This window comes from Eucyclogobius newberryi, unplaced genomic scaffold (genome assembly GCF_026437365.1).
Source record: "Eucyclogobius newberryi isolate DKJ021-1_F unplaced genomic scaffold, fEucNew1.0.hap1 SCAF_7, whole genome shotgun sequence".
In the NCBI taxonomy this organism is placed as follows: domain Eukaryota; kingdom Metazoa; phylum Chordata; class Actinopteri; order Gobiiformes; family Gobiidae; genus Eucyclogobius; species Eucyclogobius newberryi.
In genome coordinates, this window is record NW_027316389.1 from 27,700,176 (window position 1) to 27,720,831 (window position 20,656).

The 20,656-nt window shown below is 39.6% G+C and overlaps 1 protein-coding gene across 1 annotated transcript; it reads left to right on the forward strand.

Moving 5' to 3' along the window:
* The first annotated feature begins 633 nt into the window (after positions 1 to 633).
* LOC140349576 (disintegrin and metalloproteinase domain-containing protein 10-like) lies at positions 634 to 19,903 on the forward strand. Its single transcript, XM_072435964.1, has 16 exons — positions 634 to 821; positions 3,031 to 3,181; positions 4,744 to 4,862; positions 5,557 to 5,715; positions 6,463 to 6,563; positions 7,811 to 7,960; positions 9,369 to 9,461; positions 9,554 to 9,737; positions 10,403 to 10,566; positions 10,686 to 10,869; positions 11,499 to 11,649; positions 12,187 to 12,370; positions 13,326 to 13,434; positions 15,244 to 15,464; positions 15,667 to 15,793; positions 16,366 to 19,903. Exons 1-16 carry the CDS (start codon positions 755 to 757, stop codon positions 16,614 to 16,616), a joined length of 2,415 nt encoding a protein of 804 aa, XP_072292065.1. The 5' UTR covers positions 634 to 754; the 3' UTR covers positions 16,617 to 19,903.
* The last annotated feature ends 753 nt before the right edge of the window (positions 19,904 to 20,656 follow it).

Sequence of the window (20,656 nt, forward strand, 5' to 3'; positions counted from 1 at the left end):
GCAGCCACATTAAAATGTTTTGATTGCTCACAGATAGTGTCTATACATTTAACTTAATTCATAATTGAATAAACAAAAGTCTGTAAATTGATGTATGAATAAATGCTATCGTAATGAGAACTAACGGGTTGTGTTAGGCTGATTCTTCTTAGTAGTCTTCATGCTGCCTACGCCTACATGAGCTCTAGGTGTGATTCTGTGTGTGAGTGTCACTGCTCTGATGCTCTGATGCTCTGACAGTCAGGCTCAGGACCAGGCCATGTGGCTGGTCCATATGCCTGGTCCCCCGATGCCTGGTCCCTATGCCTGGTGCCTGGCCCCTATGCCTGGTCCCTCGTGCCTGGTCCCTTTGCCTGGTCCTGGTTCATGGTCCCTGGTCCCTGGCCCCTATGCCTGGTCCCTCGTGCCTGGTCCCTGGCCCCTATGCCTGGTCCCTATGCCTGGTCCCTGGTCCCTGGCCCCTATGCCTGGTCCCTATGCCTGGTCCCTATGCCTGGTCCCTGGTCCCTGGCCCCTATGCCTGGTCCCTCGTGCCTGGTCCCTATGCCTGGTCCTGGTCCCTGGTCCCTGGCCCCTATGCCTGGTCCCTATGCCTGGTCCTGGTTCATGGGGGAAGGGATGCCTGTATCCATGCGTCTGACGTCAGCGCGCAGGAGAGAGAGGAGGCGGTGAGAGGAAGCTGCAATAAACACACAGGGCGTCTGCGCCTATCTAAGTAGGACAATAAAGTGAAAACGGTATCAATGCTCTAACAATGGATTTGTCAGATATGGTCCTTCTTAAACTTTTCCTCTTCGTTTACTTATTTAACTACGCCGAAGGTGAGTGAAACGTGCTCCGAAAGCCCTGTAGCTTCTGTTAAATCCATGAAGCGGCTGAGAGGAGCAGAAAGACTGTAGCCCGTTTGCTAACGCAAAGGATCAGCAAGGCCTGCTTGTTATGAACCAGACTGCACCCTTTCGCTGTACTGCTTATGTTATTGTGACTGAACACGGGCTCCTCTTTGATTTGCGGGTGTAGTTAACAGATCCCAGTGATGGTGAATGAACAGTGTGCGCTGTCACCGTGTGATCCTGCGGTTTGTGTGGGTTTTGTTGTGGTCGTGCGAACAGCGCCGACAGCCATTGTTATGAGAAGATGGAGATGCCGACTGCTAAACGGACCGTTAGCTCTGGGCTAACATTTAGCCCTAATCTTTTTAATCAGAAGGAAAAACAAGTCAGCCACAAGGTGCATGTTGTCTGTCCGTGTCGGTCGAGCTCGTCCTGATTTCACGTCTCCCAGACTGAAGCCTAACGCAGTATATCCTGTTTCATTAAATGTGTCATTCACTGGACGTTTTGCTACTGGCTTTATCAAGTACACAGTGTTTCAAGTCTTCGTTATCAGAATGTACAAGACAACTGAAGTACATGGGCCTAAAGAAAGCATTAAATGTTATTTATGTGAAGTATTATGGCTATCAAAGCTGTATCTGGATGAAAGACAGATATTTTTAGACTGTACATTACTACATTAAAGTAGAAAGCTGCCCTCCCAACCTGGATCTTGGGATTGTATTTATTTGTTTGTGTGAGACATTTCCATTGCCTTCACTTCTCATAGTCACCTCGATGAAAAATGCAATAGTTTAGGTTAAATATTTCATAAGACACATGAACAACTCAAGCTTGGCGTACTAACTCATTTTTGTTGCTAAATTACATATAATCCGGTCATCTATAGCTTACTGGCCTTAAACACACAGACTACTCGTTATGTTCATACGCTGTGTACTTCATGATCTTGATGTATATTTTCACTTCTTCACTTCACTCAACTTCACTCAAACAACACCCATATTTCAGTAATATGCATTTTTTTTTAAACATGAAGCAGTTTGTGAAATTGTGGTGCCCAAAGTTTGAGTTTGGTAAATAAAAAAATCAAACAAGTTATTCAGACTGGCTGTTGATAAGGATGTTTCTAAATCTGCCATTCGTGTGATTTAAATAGACCTTAGGGTTGTTTATGGCGACAGACAATGCTCAGGCTCGTGCTGGATGAGTTTGGGTTTCTCTAATCTTAAAAATCTGTCTCTTTTGTATTCACACACTAAAATGTGCTCAATTCAAAGTATTGCAAATGTATAAGGTCTCTTTCAAACTAGAAACTCAGTAAGAATCTATACACTATTTGGTTTGGTTGAAAAAGGGTTTAATGCAAGTTGAATGTCTCAAAACCTTAACGTTTGTAATTCGTTACCCATTTTTATAGAATTTTCTTGGAATGTATTTGAGACGTCTTGCGCCTCTCGTTTGTCTTGTCAGTTTATTGGCCTTTTTGTCACCCTTTTGTGCAATCTACACCAGTTAAACCACATTGTAAACATGTCAATGCTCAATTACATACATGCCTTACTTAGCATCTTCAGACATTGTAGAGGTTCAAGCTGGCACCATTCAACTTGTGTCCTCTTAATACCATAATGTATAACTTCCACCCAGATGTCTCATGTTACACCCAAATGAATCATGTTTTGCTGGAATGATCTTTGCTGGCTAAGATTTACCGGTTGTCACAATTCCTGGACATAACAATTAGAAGTTTCTCTCCTATTAAGGACTGTTTTAAGATTAAGATCTTAATATAATTGTAAACGCTAAACGTCTTACATTTTGAACTCTTGTGAGCAATATAAAAAAAAGTTCCGCCAATACAGTTCAAAAGTTCAAAATTGATTTTAACTTGAGTACTTCATGGAAGTGCAGGTCAGCACAGAGGATACAGAAAATCCAGGATGTACTGAGAGGCCCCGGTACATCCTGTATTTTCTGTAGCTTCGGTCAGAACCTGCTTGTGGTGCCAAAAACAAAGTTTAAAACTCGGGAAGACGAGTCCTTTCAGGCTGTGGCCCCAAAACGATGGAATGCTCTGCCCCGATCTCTCTGTTGATTCTTCTAAAAAGTTAACTTACTGGGGTCTGCATTAATTATGTTTTGATTTATCATTTATTTAGAGGGTGCTGAAATACTGTGTTTTTCTCCACAGGACATTATAGGAATCCTCTGAACAAGTACATCCTGCACTATGAAGGCCTGTCCTACGACACAGAGCTGGTGCACCACCATCACCAGAGAGCCAAGAGGGCACTGTCCCACGAGGACAAGTTCCTCCATTTAGACTTTCACGCCCATGGAAGGTTTGTCTGCCTTTGTGTCATTATACAGTATTTCAGGAAGTTCATGCTATTGAGTACACACAAAGGTCATGGTATTTTTATTCAGAAAGTAACCATAATTGAATAACTACATGTAGGTTGCCGCTATGTCCTTTTTGGATTTTAGAACATTTTTTTCAGTAGTTTGCTATTTAAATAAAACATTTTGATCTATATGGCCTAAGTTTGTTAAACGTTATCTCAGCCCTATAATTGTCAGAATAGCAGCACATATTGTAAACGTACAGTTGAATTAAGGTGAAATGTAGTATTTCTCTAAATCAATGGTGCTTTTCCTTTAAATGCAGACAGAGTTGGTATTGCAGGCGGTCGTTGAAGAGGTGGTGTGGTTGAGTCGGGACCATCTGGCTGAGATCTTGGCATGTGCTGTTATCGTTGTGAAAGTGGCAAGGCCTGATTTTTCTCCAGGTTTTAATGGGACTGCGAACAATGATCCTAAGTCCTTTTGAAATCCCTATATCAGATTATCCACTTGGTCAGCTAATTTTTAAGGAATCATTTTGTTCCTTTTTATACAAATTTGCACCACATTTTCCATTCAGTTTGTAAATGTCTATAAGTTAGGTTTAAGGATCACACTGGCTGTTGTTGACAGTCTTTGGTTTATACTCACAATCCACTTTATTATACAATGATGTCTTTTTCTTATATATGTATTTGCTTGTAATATTTGGTGATTATTACTAATTGATGATGGATAACATGAATAACCATGCACATTTGTATCTGTTTAATAGTAACTCTGAAATGTCCATTCTTTTCCTCCAGGGTTGTTTTTGTTGAACCCAGAGGTGCTCTGTCCGACTAGATAACTCTCTAATGAGCCATTCTGCAAATTATAATATTTTTTCTATGATTTGAATCCCAAAAACCCACTATACTCTGCAGAAGGCTTGTGTGTGTGTTGTTAATTAAGCTGCTTATTGTAGAAACAGTCTAGGCGCTTACAGTAAACCACTGCGTTGGTGTTACATGAGACCAAAGCAACTGTAACATCTTTGTCTTCCTCTCCTATGCTTCATCAACAAAACACCATTGTTCTAACATCCCCTGGTTTACCCCAGTGCACTTTCCCATCACGTCCGAAAATAGAAACTAAGACTAAATCACAAAACCTATTTCTGATCATAGACAAAACGAGGCCTAATGCTGTTATAAACCATAGAAGAGAATAAAACGACAATAAACTACAAACAAGCCTGGATTGATTTTGTGTACCACAGTCGCATTGTTTGCTCTTGTGAGAGATAAAAATTGTGGCTTCCTCTCGTCAGATAATGTGTCTTTGTTTTTCTACTAACTGTGCATCTCCTTTCATCCTTTTATGTAATTTGCATTTTCTCAAAGGCTTGTTGCATATCACTGATTTCCATGACGCCTAAACATGTTGCAGTTTAAAAATGCACATTTTAACCCATATATTAATGCACAGTTTCTTTCTGTAGGTATTATGGTGCACTGTATTGTATTTATGTTCACAGGATTTTTGAAGTGTTTTTTAATTTTTATATATCTTTCCCCAGGCATTTTAACTTGCGCATGCAGAGAGACACTTCTTTATTTTCCCAAGATTTGAAGGTAGACGTTTCAGGAGAAGAGATCCCTTATGATACATCTCATATATACACTGGAGAAATTTATGGTGAGATTTACACAAGTAAATTATTGTGTATCATTTTGAAAATATTGTTTGATGTAAGTGCAGTAGTGGCCAATACACTAATTCAGGTCCAGTAGTTTTTTGGGGGAGAATTTGTACCGATTTGAGATGGTAACAAACTAACCAGTCCAAATGACTTCCCATTGTCAAAAATAAGGCTTTAGTACCGTATATAGAAGGCGCATGGCCGCCTATTGAATCATATTCGAAGCGGAGGGCCACAGGACTGGTGGTGAATACAATGAGTCATTTTGATGGATGCATTTTCACGTAGCTTTGACAGAGCCAATGAACCCTTTAATAAGGCTTGGGACATGGCTTTTTGGTCTGTATCACAGTGCTGTGCTTTCTTATGAGATTATAGTAGTAGAATTACTTGAATTTGCCATAAAAAGTCTGCCTATTATCATTTTGACCAATTCAGCAGGAGGGCTAAGGGCTAACATAAACTGGTCTGAGTGCCACATTTTGTCCATGGGCCATAGTTGGGACACCTCTGATTTACCCCCTAGCAAACTGAGTTAAAGTACAGGTCACTTTGTTTTGACAATTATACACATTGTCCCTTTTATGTAAAAAAAAAAAAAAAAAAGCCTTTTTATGTCCTATTTTGTACACGCTTAAGACATGCAGCCATGTATTTTTGTCACTAAAAGAGTTTCATTTGAACTACCAGGTGAGAAAAACACACTTACTCATGGCTCTCTTGTGGATGGCAAGTTCGAGGGCTTCATACAGAGCTACCAGGGCACCTACTACGTGGAGCCTGCCGACAGATACCTCGAGGGCAAAAACGTGCCTTTCCACTCTGTCATGTACCATGAGGACGACATACGTAAGTCTCACTGGCCCGAGTTCACTCTGACAGGCCATTTGCTTGTAATCATTGGCTGAGTGTAATGAAATGTACAAATATGCTAATACTGATTTGAGAAGTTCATGGTTGGTTAGGTTCAAGCTTCCGTGATTGTCCCATAATAGCTTTGCTGTCTTCTTGGGCAATTGATTCATTTAAACAGAATGAAAAATGCAAATTCCAAAACTTATATAATATACAATACTATATACATATATGATTACTTTATACACCAGCATCAAAGGCTTTATTGATTTTGCTATACGTTGTCATACTCCCCCTAACATTTTTATTTTTAAACATTTTCCAACCACTGTGATGGGTTGCAGTTCAGCTCATTATATTGTATGTATGTGTTGTCTCGGTACAAAAGGTTTTACATACTTCTTTTAGTAAATTGCAATATTATTATTAGCAGTATTATAAATGTATATGGCTGTATTGCATGCTAAACCATGACACATACCTCTCATAAAAGATATAACCACAGGCCAGTTACAGAGTGTGCGCCAAGCCTCCCTCTTGAGAGTTCTTGCACCTCGTAATTTCCAATTATCTGTGTACTTAAAGTAAAGGCCAAGTTATTATAGCCACACGGGTGAGGGAAGTAGCTGTAAGCATGTCCATTAGCTGGTTGTGAATGGAGCTGGAAATAGAGTGACTCAGTGGGTTAAGTGGCTGACATTATCTGCCATAATCCTACTGTATTGTATCTCTGTGCCTCAGACTATCCACACAAGTACGGCCCGGAGGGAGGCTGTGCCAACGGCTCTGTGTTTGACCGAATGAGGAAGTATCAAGGCTCTGGTGTACAAGAGCCACTCAAGGTAAACAAGATTGTGAGCATAACTGAGCTGAGAACTATGTTTCAATGTATCACCTACAAATAGTGCTGCAACAATTACTCAGCTAATCGTGACTAGTCGACTATACAATATAATCGTATTTAGATTTTTGTAATTGTTACTTAGAATATACAGACTCTTAAACTGATTTCCTCTTAATAAACAACTCATTTGATGTTTTCCAGTCAGGTTTTAGACCTCATCACAGCTCTGACTGATCTTGTCAAGGTGACAAATGACATCCGCCTGAACACTGACACAGGCAAAGCCTCAGTCTTTATTCTGTTAGATCTGAGTGCTGCTTTTGACACTGTCTATCATGGGATCCTCTTACAGAGACTAGAGGACTGGGTGGGCATCACTGGCACTGTCCTAAACTGGTTAAGGTCCTATCTGGAAGACAGGAAGTACTTTGTTGAAATTGGTAGCTGTGTCTCAGACCACATGACCTGACCTGTGGGGTGCCCCAAGGGTCAATCCTGGGACCCTTTCTGTTCACCCTCTACATGCTGTCGTTAGGTCAGTCAGTATGCAGCAAAATGTATGCAGACGACACTCAGATCTATGTTTCACTGTCGGCAGGTGAATATGGAACAGTGGATTGACTCTCACTGCATCCAACTGATCAGTGTGGGATGCAAAACAACATAAATCAGACAAGACTGAAATCATCGTCTTTGGCCCACAGAAAAGAAAGAGAAAGTGTTTGCAGTCACCTCCAGAGTCTCGCTCTAAAACTTACAAATCAAGTTAGAAATCTGGGGTTAATAATGGACTCAGACTTCAACTTTAACAGCCATGTAAAAAAGTACAGTGTCTAAACCAGACTTGGAGAGACTTATCCACGCGTTTGTCTCCAGTAGATTAGACTACTCTGCCTATGACTGAAAGGACTTTATTTGCAATTTTCTCTTTTTTTTTCTTAAGCTGTTATGTGATTTCTGTATTTTAATGATTTTTTTTCCTGTTGTGTGAAGCACTTTGAATTGCCTTACAAATAAACTTGCCTTAAAATGAAAATGTCAATGAATTATAAACGATGTCTGATTTTTATCAATATGACAAATTATGAATAATAAAAAAACAAGGTAATTTACAACATGCATACTTCCAATGTTATGATTTTTACAAGGTGCTAGTTTCTTGATACCAAGAAGTGCATCAGCATTAGCTGTTAGGGCGTTGTTTATAATCTTGCCTGTTTCTAAACCCATTTCTAAATGTGTCAGGATGTCCACACTGACGAGGACTCTGATGGGCCGGTGCTGCTGAGGAGGAGGAGGATGGCCCAGGCCGAGAAGAACACCTGTCAGCTCTTCATTCAGACGGACCATCTCTTCTTCAAGTACTACAAAACCAGGGAGGCCGTTATAGCACAGGTACAGCGTACAGTGCACCCCGCACACACACGTTTCAGGGCACGTTTGTCACTGTAACAACTAACGGTGAAGATGTAAATCATGAATCATTCCCTTCTATAATTAGGAGACATACCCTCCTATAAGCAGTGATCACATTTTTGTATTCTTTTTTTATAACCAACAACTTCAGTTAATTAAAGCACAAGCAAGTCTTCTATGTAAATGCTGTCTCAATTAATAATTTATGAAGAAACATGGCATTAAAATTCAATTAATGTAGCCACAAACAGCTTAAAGATGTCAGTGAGTACTGCTAAAAAACATGACCTCATTAGTCATGTTTTTTAGTACACGTTTTATTCTGTTTTACAAATTGATTCTTTTAATAATTCTAGTTATTCTGCTCTGTAAGGAACACATATTATGCCTTACTTTTGCTGAGGAGTCTCATGTTTTACAACTTAAAATGATGTCAGTAATGAAAACTAGACTTTATTTTCTCATCAGGATTGCCTGAGGGAATTTCCAATGGGAAATAAACAAAAGCTAGCCTTCCTCCGGTATGCTATTGTAAGCTCATAGTTTGGATTCACTCCGTCAAATCACATTTATTTAGTGATAATTTATTGACTTAAAAACAGCACAGGAGACTTTTGGATATCTTCCTTTTGAAGTCGCATTTAAGCGAACTTTAGAACCGAGTGATTTATGAGGCTTAGAACCAAATGAACTTGTAAACAGGATTGTGTTATAACATTGTTAAATCATACTTAAAGAAGCTGCTCGAAGGTCGAGTAGATGTCTGCTGTGTGGGCAGGCTGATTCAAGTCAAGTTCAAGTCCGGGTACGACATTTTGCTGCATGTCCTTCCATGTTCCGTCCCCATTTCAGGCTGCACTGCCCAGTCCAGTAAAGCCTACGGGCCAAAAAGCCTCAAACTAGTTTTTATATAATATATGGCCTCTAAATACAACTAATTGCCAACCATATACAATTTACCGTACTTCAAAAACAGTTGAATAAAAAACACACATTTGAAATACCTTCAAAAGTGTTCAATGTTTGTTGTTTGTGTTGCACCGAAACACCAGGACAAGTTCCTTTGTTTGTGAATTTTTGTTCATCGACAAATGGCAATAAACCCCTTTCTGATTCTGATTCTGAAACAATTTTATTTTCAATAAAATCACACCATGTACCACCTCAAACAAAACAACCGGTAACTCTGTAACCTGACTTAGTCTGGGTTCAAATGCAGCCCAAAGAATGATAAAACATGAATAAAATGTACTTTAAATTAAACCCGACAAGAGTACCATATCGCAGTTTGGGAGCCACTGCACATTTGTAGACGTTTTGAGCTTATGGCTGTAGTTATAACCTTTCTCTTTAGTAAATTGTACAAAACTCTTTCTTACTTCTCCAGATCTCGAGTCATGTCAAGGCCATCGACGCAATTTATCAGGGAACTGACTTTATGGGCATTCGAAACATCAGCTTCATGGTTAAAAGGATCCGGGTATGTCGCACGGTCCATTTAGTCTTCAGTGCAATTCAAATCTGACCTCTGCGTTTGATCGTAAATCCATTTATTCACACTGTCCTGTCTAGATTAATACCACCAGTGACGAGAGGGACAGGTCCAACCCGTTTCGTTTTGCAAACATCGGAGTGGAGAAGTTTCTGGAGCTGAACTCGGAGCAGAATCACGACGACTATTGTTTGGCCTATGTTTTCACGGACAGAGACTTTGACGATGGTGTGTTGGGATTGGCCTGGGTTGGAGCGCCCTCAGGTAAGATGGTACAAAACGACAATTACAACTATCCAGTGGTCTTTAAAATGTGACTTACAAATAGAACATAGTTCATTTATAAAAGTTTATTAAAGTTAATTTTAAATGCTTTTAGAGCCGTTCACATGTATTGCTCACTTGCCTAATGCATTCCGAGCTTCGTTATCATTCACAACTTAGAGAGTGAGGGCGCCGTCACGGTAAAGCTAACAACAACTAGCTAACAGCAACTTCCTGCTCTATAATTTGATGCAGAAAGCACTCAGCGGTCTCATTTTCACTTTTAAAATACATCTGTACTGTCATATGAACAAAATTAGGTACAGCCCCTTTAGTGAGGACATGTGATTGGGTCTAGTCATTGTTGTGATAATACTAATACTACTACTACTAATACTAATGATTATAATAATAATTGTAATTATCATGAAAATAATAATACAAAAAAAAGTATAAATGTATTATTATTATTATTTTTTCATATTTCTTTTGGAGGAACAATTTAACATGAGCAGCATCCCTGTAAATTGTTAATTAATTTAGTAAAAACTTTCATATTGAATGCGCATCTTTTTTTTCCCCTTCTTTTTTGCATTTACAGTAACAATGATCTAATCACAATTTAATGTTACAAGTGGTTTAAATATTGTGTTTGCTTATTCTAGGGAGCTCTGGTGGCATTTGTGAGAAGAGCAAACTGTATTCAGACGGCAAGAAGAAGTCTCTCAACACCGGGATAATTACTGTACAAAATTATGCCTCCCACGTGCCACCCAAAGTCTCCCATATCACTTTTGCACACGAAGTAGGACATAACTTTGGCTCCCCGGTGAGTAACGTGGATGGCTCGTGAACTGCTCTCATGAACGTATGTGCCAGGCATTGTGCGTCTCTGTTTTGGAAGTTGTTTTTAATTTCCACAATTTCCCCACATGTTTTGGCTCGCAGCACGACTCGGGGGCCGAGTGCACGCCGGGAGAATCTAAGAGCCAAGACAAGAAGGAAAAGGGCAATTACATCATGTACGCACGGGCCACGTCAGGAGACAAGCTCAACAACAACAAGTTCTCCATCTGCAGCGTGCGCAACATCAGCCACGTCCTGGAGAAGAAGAGGGGCAACTGCTTTGTCGGTCAGTTTTTATTGGTTCTGCGCTTCATTTATAACTTAATAGATTAGGTTTGTCAAATAATGGTTCTTGGGAAGAGAATTTACCCATCTTTCCGATGTTTGAATGTGCTGTGTGCTTGGTGGTGGTCGGAGTAAGTGCAGATTGACTCCCACACATATGTCACGGTAGTTGTGGCTACAGAAATAGCTTGCTACCACAGAGTATGGAGAGATAAAGAATAATTTATGGGATTTGAGCTCCTGGGAAAGTACTTTATGACACTAATGCAGTTCTAATGCTATACTACTGATTCTAGGGAATAAGCTTGAACAAAAACACTCATATACTAATATTTTTTTCTTGTTCTATTCAATGATTTATTAATTTTACATGATTTGGCCAGTCCCACAAGGAAGGAACAGTGTTTGCAACAAGCTACACAACATACTAAGACATTAAGACGTACTGGGACTTATCCTAATTATGTTTTTGTTAGTCATATTATAATTTAAAGGTATTGTGGCAAAAGTTTGAGTTTCATTTTCAACTCAATCTGAAATATTTCTGGCTAAAGCCCCGTTCTGCATGTTGGTCTGTGCTGTGTTATCAGACACCATGTTGATTCTCTGAGTATTTGCTTTGGTAAACAGAGTCTGGTCAGCCCATCTGTGGGAACGGGCTGGTGGAGCCTGGAGAGGAGTGCGACTGTGGCTACAGCGATCAGTGCAGAGACCAGTGCTGCTACGACGCCAACCAGCCCGACAACAAGAAGTGCAAGCTCAAGCCTGGGAAAGTCTGCAGGTGCGTCCCGCGAAAAGTCACCTTTAGAGAAAATATATGCACAAAGAAATGTATCAACTAAAATATGGATAGTTTGGAATGAAAAGAGAAGATCTAGCTTGAAGCATTTAGTTGATCTCTTTTTTGGGGGGGGGGGGGCACTGGTCTTGTCTTGTAATCCTAAAGAGAACGAGATAGTGTTCAAAATGCAATGTTTATGATCTTCTATTTCAGAGGCAAATGTTTTCCCGATTTTTCCCCATTTGAAATTGAGAATATACCGGTAATCAAAGTTGTTTTCTTCATTTTCTTGGCGTACCTCAAAAGGGAGGAAAAAAGAAGTAGCTGTCAAAGAGTAGCAGGCAAAGAACTCCATGGCACGCTTGAACATTTAAAAGCCTTTATTTGTACATGGCTATAAATAAATAAAAATAATAATACAAATAAAACCTTTCTGGGTTGAACTTGAGTCCACGTTATCCACCTTCTTGATGTATTTTATAGCAATATTTTTTCACACCTGATTAAAAAGTCTTTGTTTTCTTTTATGTCCTTCAGTCCAAGCCAGGGTCCATGCTGTAACTCGGACTGCTCTTACAAGGGCCGTAATGAGAAGTGTCGCGAGGAGTCGGAGTGCGCCCACCAGGGCATGTGCAACGGCCTGACCCCCCAGTGCCCCTCGTCTGAGCCCAAAGCAAACTTCACCGCCTGCCACGGAGAGACACAAGTCTGCCTCAATGGGGTGAGAATGTTTGATTTTTCGCATGTAAAGCCCTTTGTAATTCTGTTAAAGAAGACGTATTATGCTAAATAAACTTTTGCAAGCTTTTAACCATGTTCTAGCAGTGTTCCCTTGTCATTAATGTACTCAGAGTTGTATTTAGTAGCTTGATTCATGCATGTTTGACAAATCCCATGTTGTCCTGCAATTGAGGCTTAAATGCTCAGAAAATGTCAGCTTTCACCTACCCCCTATCCCCGCTCACTTTGTGTACTAACTAGCAATTATTCAGTGTTATGTTACATTTTTCAACAATAAAACCAAGTAAATGAAGATCCACTACTTGCTACTGTGAAATATTATAAAGAACTATGAAGAGGCAGTGCTTATCAATTCTGCAATTTTTAACAGGAAGTCACTGGTCCCATTTCTATTATTAAGCCATATAAAAAATGATCTTCGACACATGTTATAGAGTTTATTGCTAAGTACTAGAAAAAAGCACAATAAGAAAAGTCATATATAATCATAAAGTATGGTTGAGTTTGCCAGTACTTCCAATTAAAGAGATCTTCTTTCATCTTGAAAAGTAGGAATTTTGACATATACTGTATACTAAAATGTTGATGTCGAAATGTTTTAAAATGACTTTCTTACAGATTAAATACATTATGGTTGTGATTAAAAACTAGGCTGTTGGGGTAACATTACAGTAAATATGTTTGTATAAAAGTAAAAATCTCTTATTAAAACCAAACAAATACTTATAGTTTGTTTAAAAATAGCTTGAATTACGAAAGCTGGTAACGTATGAGTTTTGCCTGCCAGTTTTTGACGTTCGGGGTACAAGAAATATTGAGCTTTGGAGGAGCTGAGGGACGGTGCATAAGTCTCCCTCCCAGTAGACACTGGTTGCTATGGAAGAGAAGAGTTTGTGTTCACACCTGTCACTGACTGATCTCACCTGTCCCCGCAGGGCTGCTCCGGCTCCATCTGTGAGAAGTACGGGCTGGAGGCGTGCACCTGTGCCAGCCAAGACGGGAAGGACGAGACCGAGCTCTGCCATGTGTGCTGCATGGAGAAAAGTGAGTGACCGCATCCAGATACACCCCCGTAATAAGCCTTCATGTGCGGTCAAGAGGAACAGAGCAGGACACTGGCTTTGTTAACCGATGCAGCGTTTTAAAACTTCTATATTAGACTTAACTTGATTATTACCTTTACTGGTACTATTATAATGCCACTATTGTCATAACTGTTCACAAAATAAGATGATAAGGTTCTTATTTTCTATTTTAATTATGGATGGATATATTATGCTTCTACAGTGTTTTTGCAGTGTTTTGTGTAATTGATATAGATTTCTTTTTTTTTTTAACGTCTGCTGTAATTATAATTATATTTTAATTAACTAATTATAGTTTATCATAGAGCGGAGCAATTTTGGAAACGTATTGAATTGCTATTGTTCTGTCAAGCATTGTGACAATTCAATTTGTGATGTACGTTTTGATTCTGAGAGAATTCTGATCAAAGTTCACCTTTCAAACACGTCCAGAAGCGTTAACGTTAAAGACTGAAATCTGAATTCTTAAACTAATCCATAAATCCCACACAGTTCAAAATGTGTTGGTGTAGGTCTAATCTACAGAGTTAGCAGGTTTTATACGGAATAAGACAGGATATTTTTTGGTGTGTAGAGGACTTAAATAATGTCAGTCTTTGCACACACTGAAATTGCAACATTGATTTTGTAGTAGAAAAAGCTTCAGTTGTAGTCATCTGGACTCAGTTTGAAAAAATAGACTCAGCCTGTGGTTACCCCGCTTGGGCCCTCAACAGAGTGAAGAGAACCAAGAAGCAGGACAAAAGGGAAACTGAACAGAGAAGGAAGGGTGTTTCTATCCCTTATGTGTCTGGCCTCTCGGAAAAACTGCAGAGAATTTTTAGACAACACGAAGTCCCTGTTTATTTTAAACCAGGAAACACTTTAAGACAAAAACTGGTTCACCCAAAGGACAAGTTGCCGACTCAAAAACAGAGCAATGTAGTTTATTCGATCCAATGCAGTGAAGAAAGCTGTAAAGAACGGTACATAGGTGAGACGAAAAAGCCTCTACACAAGAGGCTCTATCAGCACAGAAGAAATACAAGTTCAGGACCACAGAGCGCCGTGCATCTCCATCTTGAAGCCTCTAATCACTCGTTTGAAGACGGTGAGGTGAAGGTTTTAAGCAGGGAGAAAAGATGGTTTGAAAGAGGAGTCAAGGAAGCTATTTTTGTTAAAAAAGAAAGACCTTCTTTAAACAGAAATGGAGGGCTCAGATTCTATCTTCCTGTTATTTATAATGGGTTACTGAACCCCTGGAAAGGTAGAGGACCAGGACCAGGACATGTAGATGCTAATCAGGTACTCAGGGTGGTTGAGCCAGGGTCTCACAAAGACAAAGAGGTTTCTAATAGCCCATTAAGATTCTGAATAGGCTAGCTCGGTAGATACAAGGGGGGAGTTTCTGTTGAAACAAACAACTCTTTCTACTTCAGGAAGGCTCCTCCCAATGGGCGGGTCTTACCACAGAACAGTATTAATATCGGAGTTCTCGACCTAAATTCTTTTATTGACAATGACTCTTGGATGAGAGTCGAAACGTCTATTTTTTCAAACTGAGTCCAGATGACTACAACTGAAGCTTTTTCTACTATGGAACACGCCTGGACGAATGAGGGATTACACCGAAACATTGATTTTGATATATCTTGTAATAAATTTTTTTTTGTTCCATCTGCTTTTATTGACAATTGCATTTCTTCTTTCTGTTCTGTCTAATCTTGTCCTGCACAAAAGGAAGGTGAAGTGCATTTTGCTCATTTGTCTCCCTCCCGCGTGTTCGCAGTGAATCCAAACACCTGCAGCAGCACAGGCTCAGAGAAACTGGCCCGTTTCTTCAATAAGAAGGTGACGACCCTGCCGGCTGGATCGCCCTGTAACGACTTCAAAGGCTACTGCGACGTGTTCATGAAGTGTCGCCTGGTGGACGCAGACGGACCCCTGGCCCGACTCAAGAAGGCCATCTTCAACCCAGAGCTTTACGAGAACATCGCCGAGTGGATAGTGGTATGTACTTTACGTTCCTTTTGTTGTCTCCATTTCTACACATATTTTAGAATGGCATGAGAGTTTAACAGTCAAATTATACTAAAAAAAATATACAGCGCAGTGTCTTTCAGATATATTGCAATTATGTAAATTTGTTATTCTAAAATAGTGTAGTTAAGAGACAAAATGCAGATGTTTTTAAAAGGTTCCTCTTGTCCAGGCTCATTGGTGGGCAGTGTTGCTGATGGGCATCGCTCTGATCATGTTGATGGCTGGATTCATCAAGATTTGCAGCGTCCACACACCGAGCAGCAATCCCAAACTGCCTCCACCTAAACCACTTCCAGGTGAGAAGTCAAAGATTCACTGCGCTACGTAATCTTCTTCGATGTTCTGCCATTTTAATGGAAGTGTCTAAATAACAGCACTGGTGATGTCTCATTGCAATTTGTGGACTACTTATTATAATGATGTTACAAACCGTTTCGTTGCTATAAATTGTATGTATTTACAAGTACATTTTGTTACCATATATTAAGAATGACTCATTTGTCCCCAAGAGGAAATTATATTTGTTACAGACATGCAACCGAGCAGCAGAAGAAAATATAAACTGAATACATTACTTACTCAAAACATATTTGCATGATCATGTACATTTGCCACAATATGCGACCTTTTCAGCCATAGAAATGCCATTCACCACTAAGCTTGAGTAGAATTCTTATGCAATCTGTGTGGAAAAATAGTTTATATCTTGGCTTTTGTCCAATCTCCTAGGCAAACATTTTGAACCCGAGGATTGTCAGATTGTGTGGGACTAAAAACGGCACTCTTGCTTTTCGCCGCGTTAATAAACAAGTAAAAGGTTTCAAAACCCTCCCACCCGCGACTAACCTTTTCCCACCCCTTCTCGTAGGCACTTTGAAAAGGCGGCGAGCGCAGCAGCACGCCAACTCCCAGGTGCAGCACCAGTCGCGGGACCCCCACGGCCACAGCGCGCACGGAGGAGGCGGAGGCGGAGGCGGAGGAGGAGGAGGAGGAGGAGGAGGCGGCGGGCAGAGGCAGCAGCAGCAGAGACAGCAGTCGCGACCGTCCCAGCAGCAGCAGCAACAGCGCCACCACCGCCAGCCCCGAGAGAACTATCAGATGGGCCAGATGAGACGCTAAAGAGGGCCCCCCCCCCCTGCCTCTTGACTACTACCACCAACCACCACCCCCCCGATGCCTTGGCTCCTCCTTGTGCCTACAGTGGGAAAACAAAAGCAGTGTCACTCCATCCAAAGAAAAAGCCTGACACGGTTGTTGGTCATCTTCATATCCTCCATTTATAATAGACAATAGACTCACAGACATGGCAGAAAACACTGAATCTAACGACTAAACTGGTTCTTTGAGGAGTGGACCGTCGGCCATCTGCAGTGCGATCGAAGCATCTTTTTTTCTTTTTCCCCCCACACAGCGTTTTCGAAGGAGTGCCAAGGAGTTAAGGAATCACGTGTAGCTTTAGGACATTCTGTGATGTGTTCTGTTTTTTAGTTAGTTCGTCTTTTTTTTTCTTTTTTCTCCATTCTTTTAATCGCGACGTTGTCTTGAGTGACTCGCCCGTGGCTGCTGGTGAATTGTCTGTGCTTTTCCTTTGGGCCATCATAGCCAGAGAGAGACACACTTCAGCGGGGAATAAGCGGCACTTTTTTTCTCCTGATTTCACACGCGTCGAAAAATGGCAAAGACACCGGCGCGTCCGGCGTGTCTCGTGCAGACGGTTCCTCTGCATGTGATTGTACATATTTAGTGTATTATAAGTGAAAAACTATTTCTTCTACTGTAAATGTGTAATTCTTCACTTATTTTTCTTTCGATTTTCTTTTCCGTTAGTGCTCTCAGGACTTACTAACACACGAAGGACGGTCAAGGCGAGCTCCTTGGATAATACTTTTGAGGATTTGTGGCCATCAAGCTCAATGCGTCCAATCAGGTGGAGCTCTTTCATTTTTGCTAGATTCAATTCAAACAAAAAAGGTCATTATATCCCATTTCAAGGGCCTCTTTGTTCACAATCCCTTTTTTTGTTTTTTCCTCCGTCTTGCTAACATCATGTCCAGTCGCTTGTGTAACTAGAGAAGAACTGTTGGAAAAAGGGAGTATTGCCTGGTATGGGACAATGTCTTTTTATTATTAGTTATTTTTTGTTTTGTTTATTTGATTATGAAGAACCAATAACCACTAATTGATCATTCTACCTGTTGAAATATGAAGATGAGGAGCTATTGAAGGCTGCTGTGGATTAGTGTAAAAGTGTATGTTGAAAAGTTAGTTTACATGAGTGTGGGAATCAATTCAAACTCCAGTGTGCTTGTGTATAAAAGATAAATCATGCTATTATTCTTCTTCAGATGGTGATTTTCAATGTGGGCATGCAGACACATCTATTAATGTGACTTTAATTGACAAAGGTCTGTACTATTTCTATGTCACTCTACACTTTACTTTTGACAGCTGACAATGTCTTAAAAACGTAACGGACAGTGCTGTGGATGCAACAGTATTGACACAAAAACACATTCCAGCTTGAGCACGCTACAAGTTGACAGTTTTTCCTTTTTGTATCCGACTTTGGGTTTTGCTTGACTTCATGGAGCCATCCCCTTTAGAGCTACAGTACTGTGCGGAATACACAACGGTTTTATCTTGGAGTAGCATTTAGCTTCTGCTGTTTTTTAAGTCCTTAAATCATTTCCAGACGCGTTCTGTCTAATCACGATCAGTACAATTGCGTCCTGAGACCCGGAAGTGAGAGGCCAGCTTGAAACATGAGTTGAAACTTTTCTTAAAACTGTGCGTAATTCCCTCTGCAGCCAAGATAGTAGATGGCGCCAAAACTCTGTTAGTCCAGTGGAAAACTGTGTAGAAATCCAAATGATTTTTTTTTGTTATTAAAGGCATTCATGTAATTAACAATACAAATAATGCATAATATTTGTCCTTTAAGAACAAAGAATGGTGCATTAATGTGCAAAATATACCAAACTCAACTGCCAACGCACTGGTCGGATCGCAATGATAAAGATGTCGTGCCCTGAAATGGCTTCAATGGAAAAAAATTACCATTTCAAATAAGATTTTAAAAAGTGCCTGAAAGAAGTAGTATTTATCTTGTTTTGTGTATATTTTTGTTGAAGCATAAAATATCTTGTTTTACTTAAAAGAAGAAAATGACAAGCATTTTGCAAAGTTCAAATTGGGACAATATTGGCAAATCTTATATTAAGAAAGTCAATACTCAAATCAAGATAAATACTACTTCATTCAAACACTTTTTCATTTATTATCTTTTAAGATTGTAGAACAAAAAAGCAGCTTGTTGTGTGTATTTGGTATTAAAATGGCACAGAACCCTTTAAATCGATCAAGAGTTATATCACTTTACAATGTTCCACCTTCCGAAAGCATTGCACAGTACTGTACTTATGTGTGATCTGCTTTAGAGTGCCATAATATGACGTTCTGGTGACATTTTCTGATTTAGGGTTTACCTGGAAGACAATTAACACTTACATTTGAAGGAGCCTGATTAATGTTGATGACACGGAAGCAGAAAGTATGGTTTCCATTATGTCTTAATGCATGCAGTACGTAACACGACTAGTATAACCACACTTGCTCTGGAGGGGACTTGACACTATGTTTTTGCCTATTTTAAATTTCAACAGTTTTCTGTGAATTTGACCGTCACTCTGCTTCTTGCATCTGTATAACGACAACTGGAGCTCTTTTTAGAATTTCAACTTCCGTGTTGAATCACGACTGTAATGCCTGGGGTAAATTTATCATGTAAACTTGTACAGTACTTCGAAAAATTTGCATTTCATTTGAAGATGATGATTACATTTTGATACGTTTTGGTCATTATTTTGTATTTCTGATTCCAGTTGTTTAAAGATGTTCATATGTGACAAACTTTCCTCGCTATAAGTTATTTTTGTTCTTCTATGTGCTAGTCGAACTAAAGTTTGCTTCTGATACGTTTCACCACAGACAATTCAGTTCAGTGTGTTGGAGTTACATTTTTTAATTTTTGTCCTTGTTTTTCTGTGGCATGGTATGAGTAGACGAACAACTGATTAAATGCCTGTAAACTTTATTTTCTTTTGTTTTTAATTCCATAGTCTTGGTAAAAGTTTTTAGCTAAACGTGCACTGAAAATGTCCAAATTGAGTTGAAATGTCGTAGGTTGTTGTAGGCCGAAAGAACACGATTAATTAAAAAGTAATACTACTGTCTGATTTTAATGTTCACTGTGTTTTATACAGTATCGGAAATTTTTGTTCACTTTGAACATTTTTACAAAAAAAAAAATCAAATTGTATTGTGCAAAGAGATGTAATTTTTGGAGTACTTGAAATGCATTCATTAAAAGACGCGTTCAAAAATAAAATAGACCCCTGTTTACTGTCTCCAGAGTGTCCAGTTTCCTGTCTTTTATATTTCATGGGGCCAATCTCACCAAAGGAAATCGTCTTTGTTTTACTGTTGAACATCATCATTCTTTTCATACCAGAGCTGACCTGATTTATCAATGCTTGGGACTGATCCAAGGAACTCTATGGTTTGAATATATTTTCTAAAAAGGTACATTGTGTTGTTTCTGTTTAGAGATCCATCTATTTTAATGTGGAATTGCGTTTTGGGTTGTGTTCAATATTTTAGTGCAAAACTGGGTTGACATTGTAAAAACAACTTTGAACAATGCTTTATGACTGTGTATTGCTTACATTTTCAAGGATTAAGATATATTTGTACTAATATTTCCCTCAATATCATAAAGACATTGAAACATTTAACGTTCACATAATTTAAAAAAAGAAACATTGAATTGATCTGCAGTGTGGTGGTAATAACTGCAGAGGGCGCTGTTGGACCAAATGCACAGAGCACCCTCAATTAACTACTTTTTCTTTTCTTTTTTACCACAGTATTTGTCATTCACTGCTTGCCTGTATGCATTGCTATTGTTTGTGGAGAAATGCATGACATAACAGCAACAGTCGAGTTAAAGTAAGTGCCCTTTCATTTGCACATGCAGTGAAATGTGCTATTGATTTTCAATGTAGACCTTCTGCAGCCACTGCTCCTGCTGCACCAATCACGGCTGGTGAAATGATCGGTGCTAAAGACTAGGATCAATCTTTCCTAGGAAGCTCACTGAT

Bases quoted from the DNA above. Each gene is read 5' to 3' on its own strand.
- LOC140349576 (XM_072435964.1), top strand. From the start codon at position 755: ATGGATTTGTCAGATATGGTCCTTCTTAAACTTTTCCTCTTCGTTTAC. The intron at 7,961-9,368 runs GTACAGCGTACA...TTACTTCTCCAG, and splicing joins GGGAGGCCGTTATAGCACAG to ATCTCGAGTCATGTCAAGGC. The intron at 10,870-11,498 runs GTCAGTTTTTAT...TTTGGTAAACAG, and splicing joins GAGGGGCAACTGCTTTGTCG to AGTCTGGTCAGCCCATCTGT.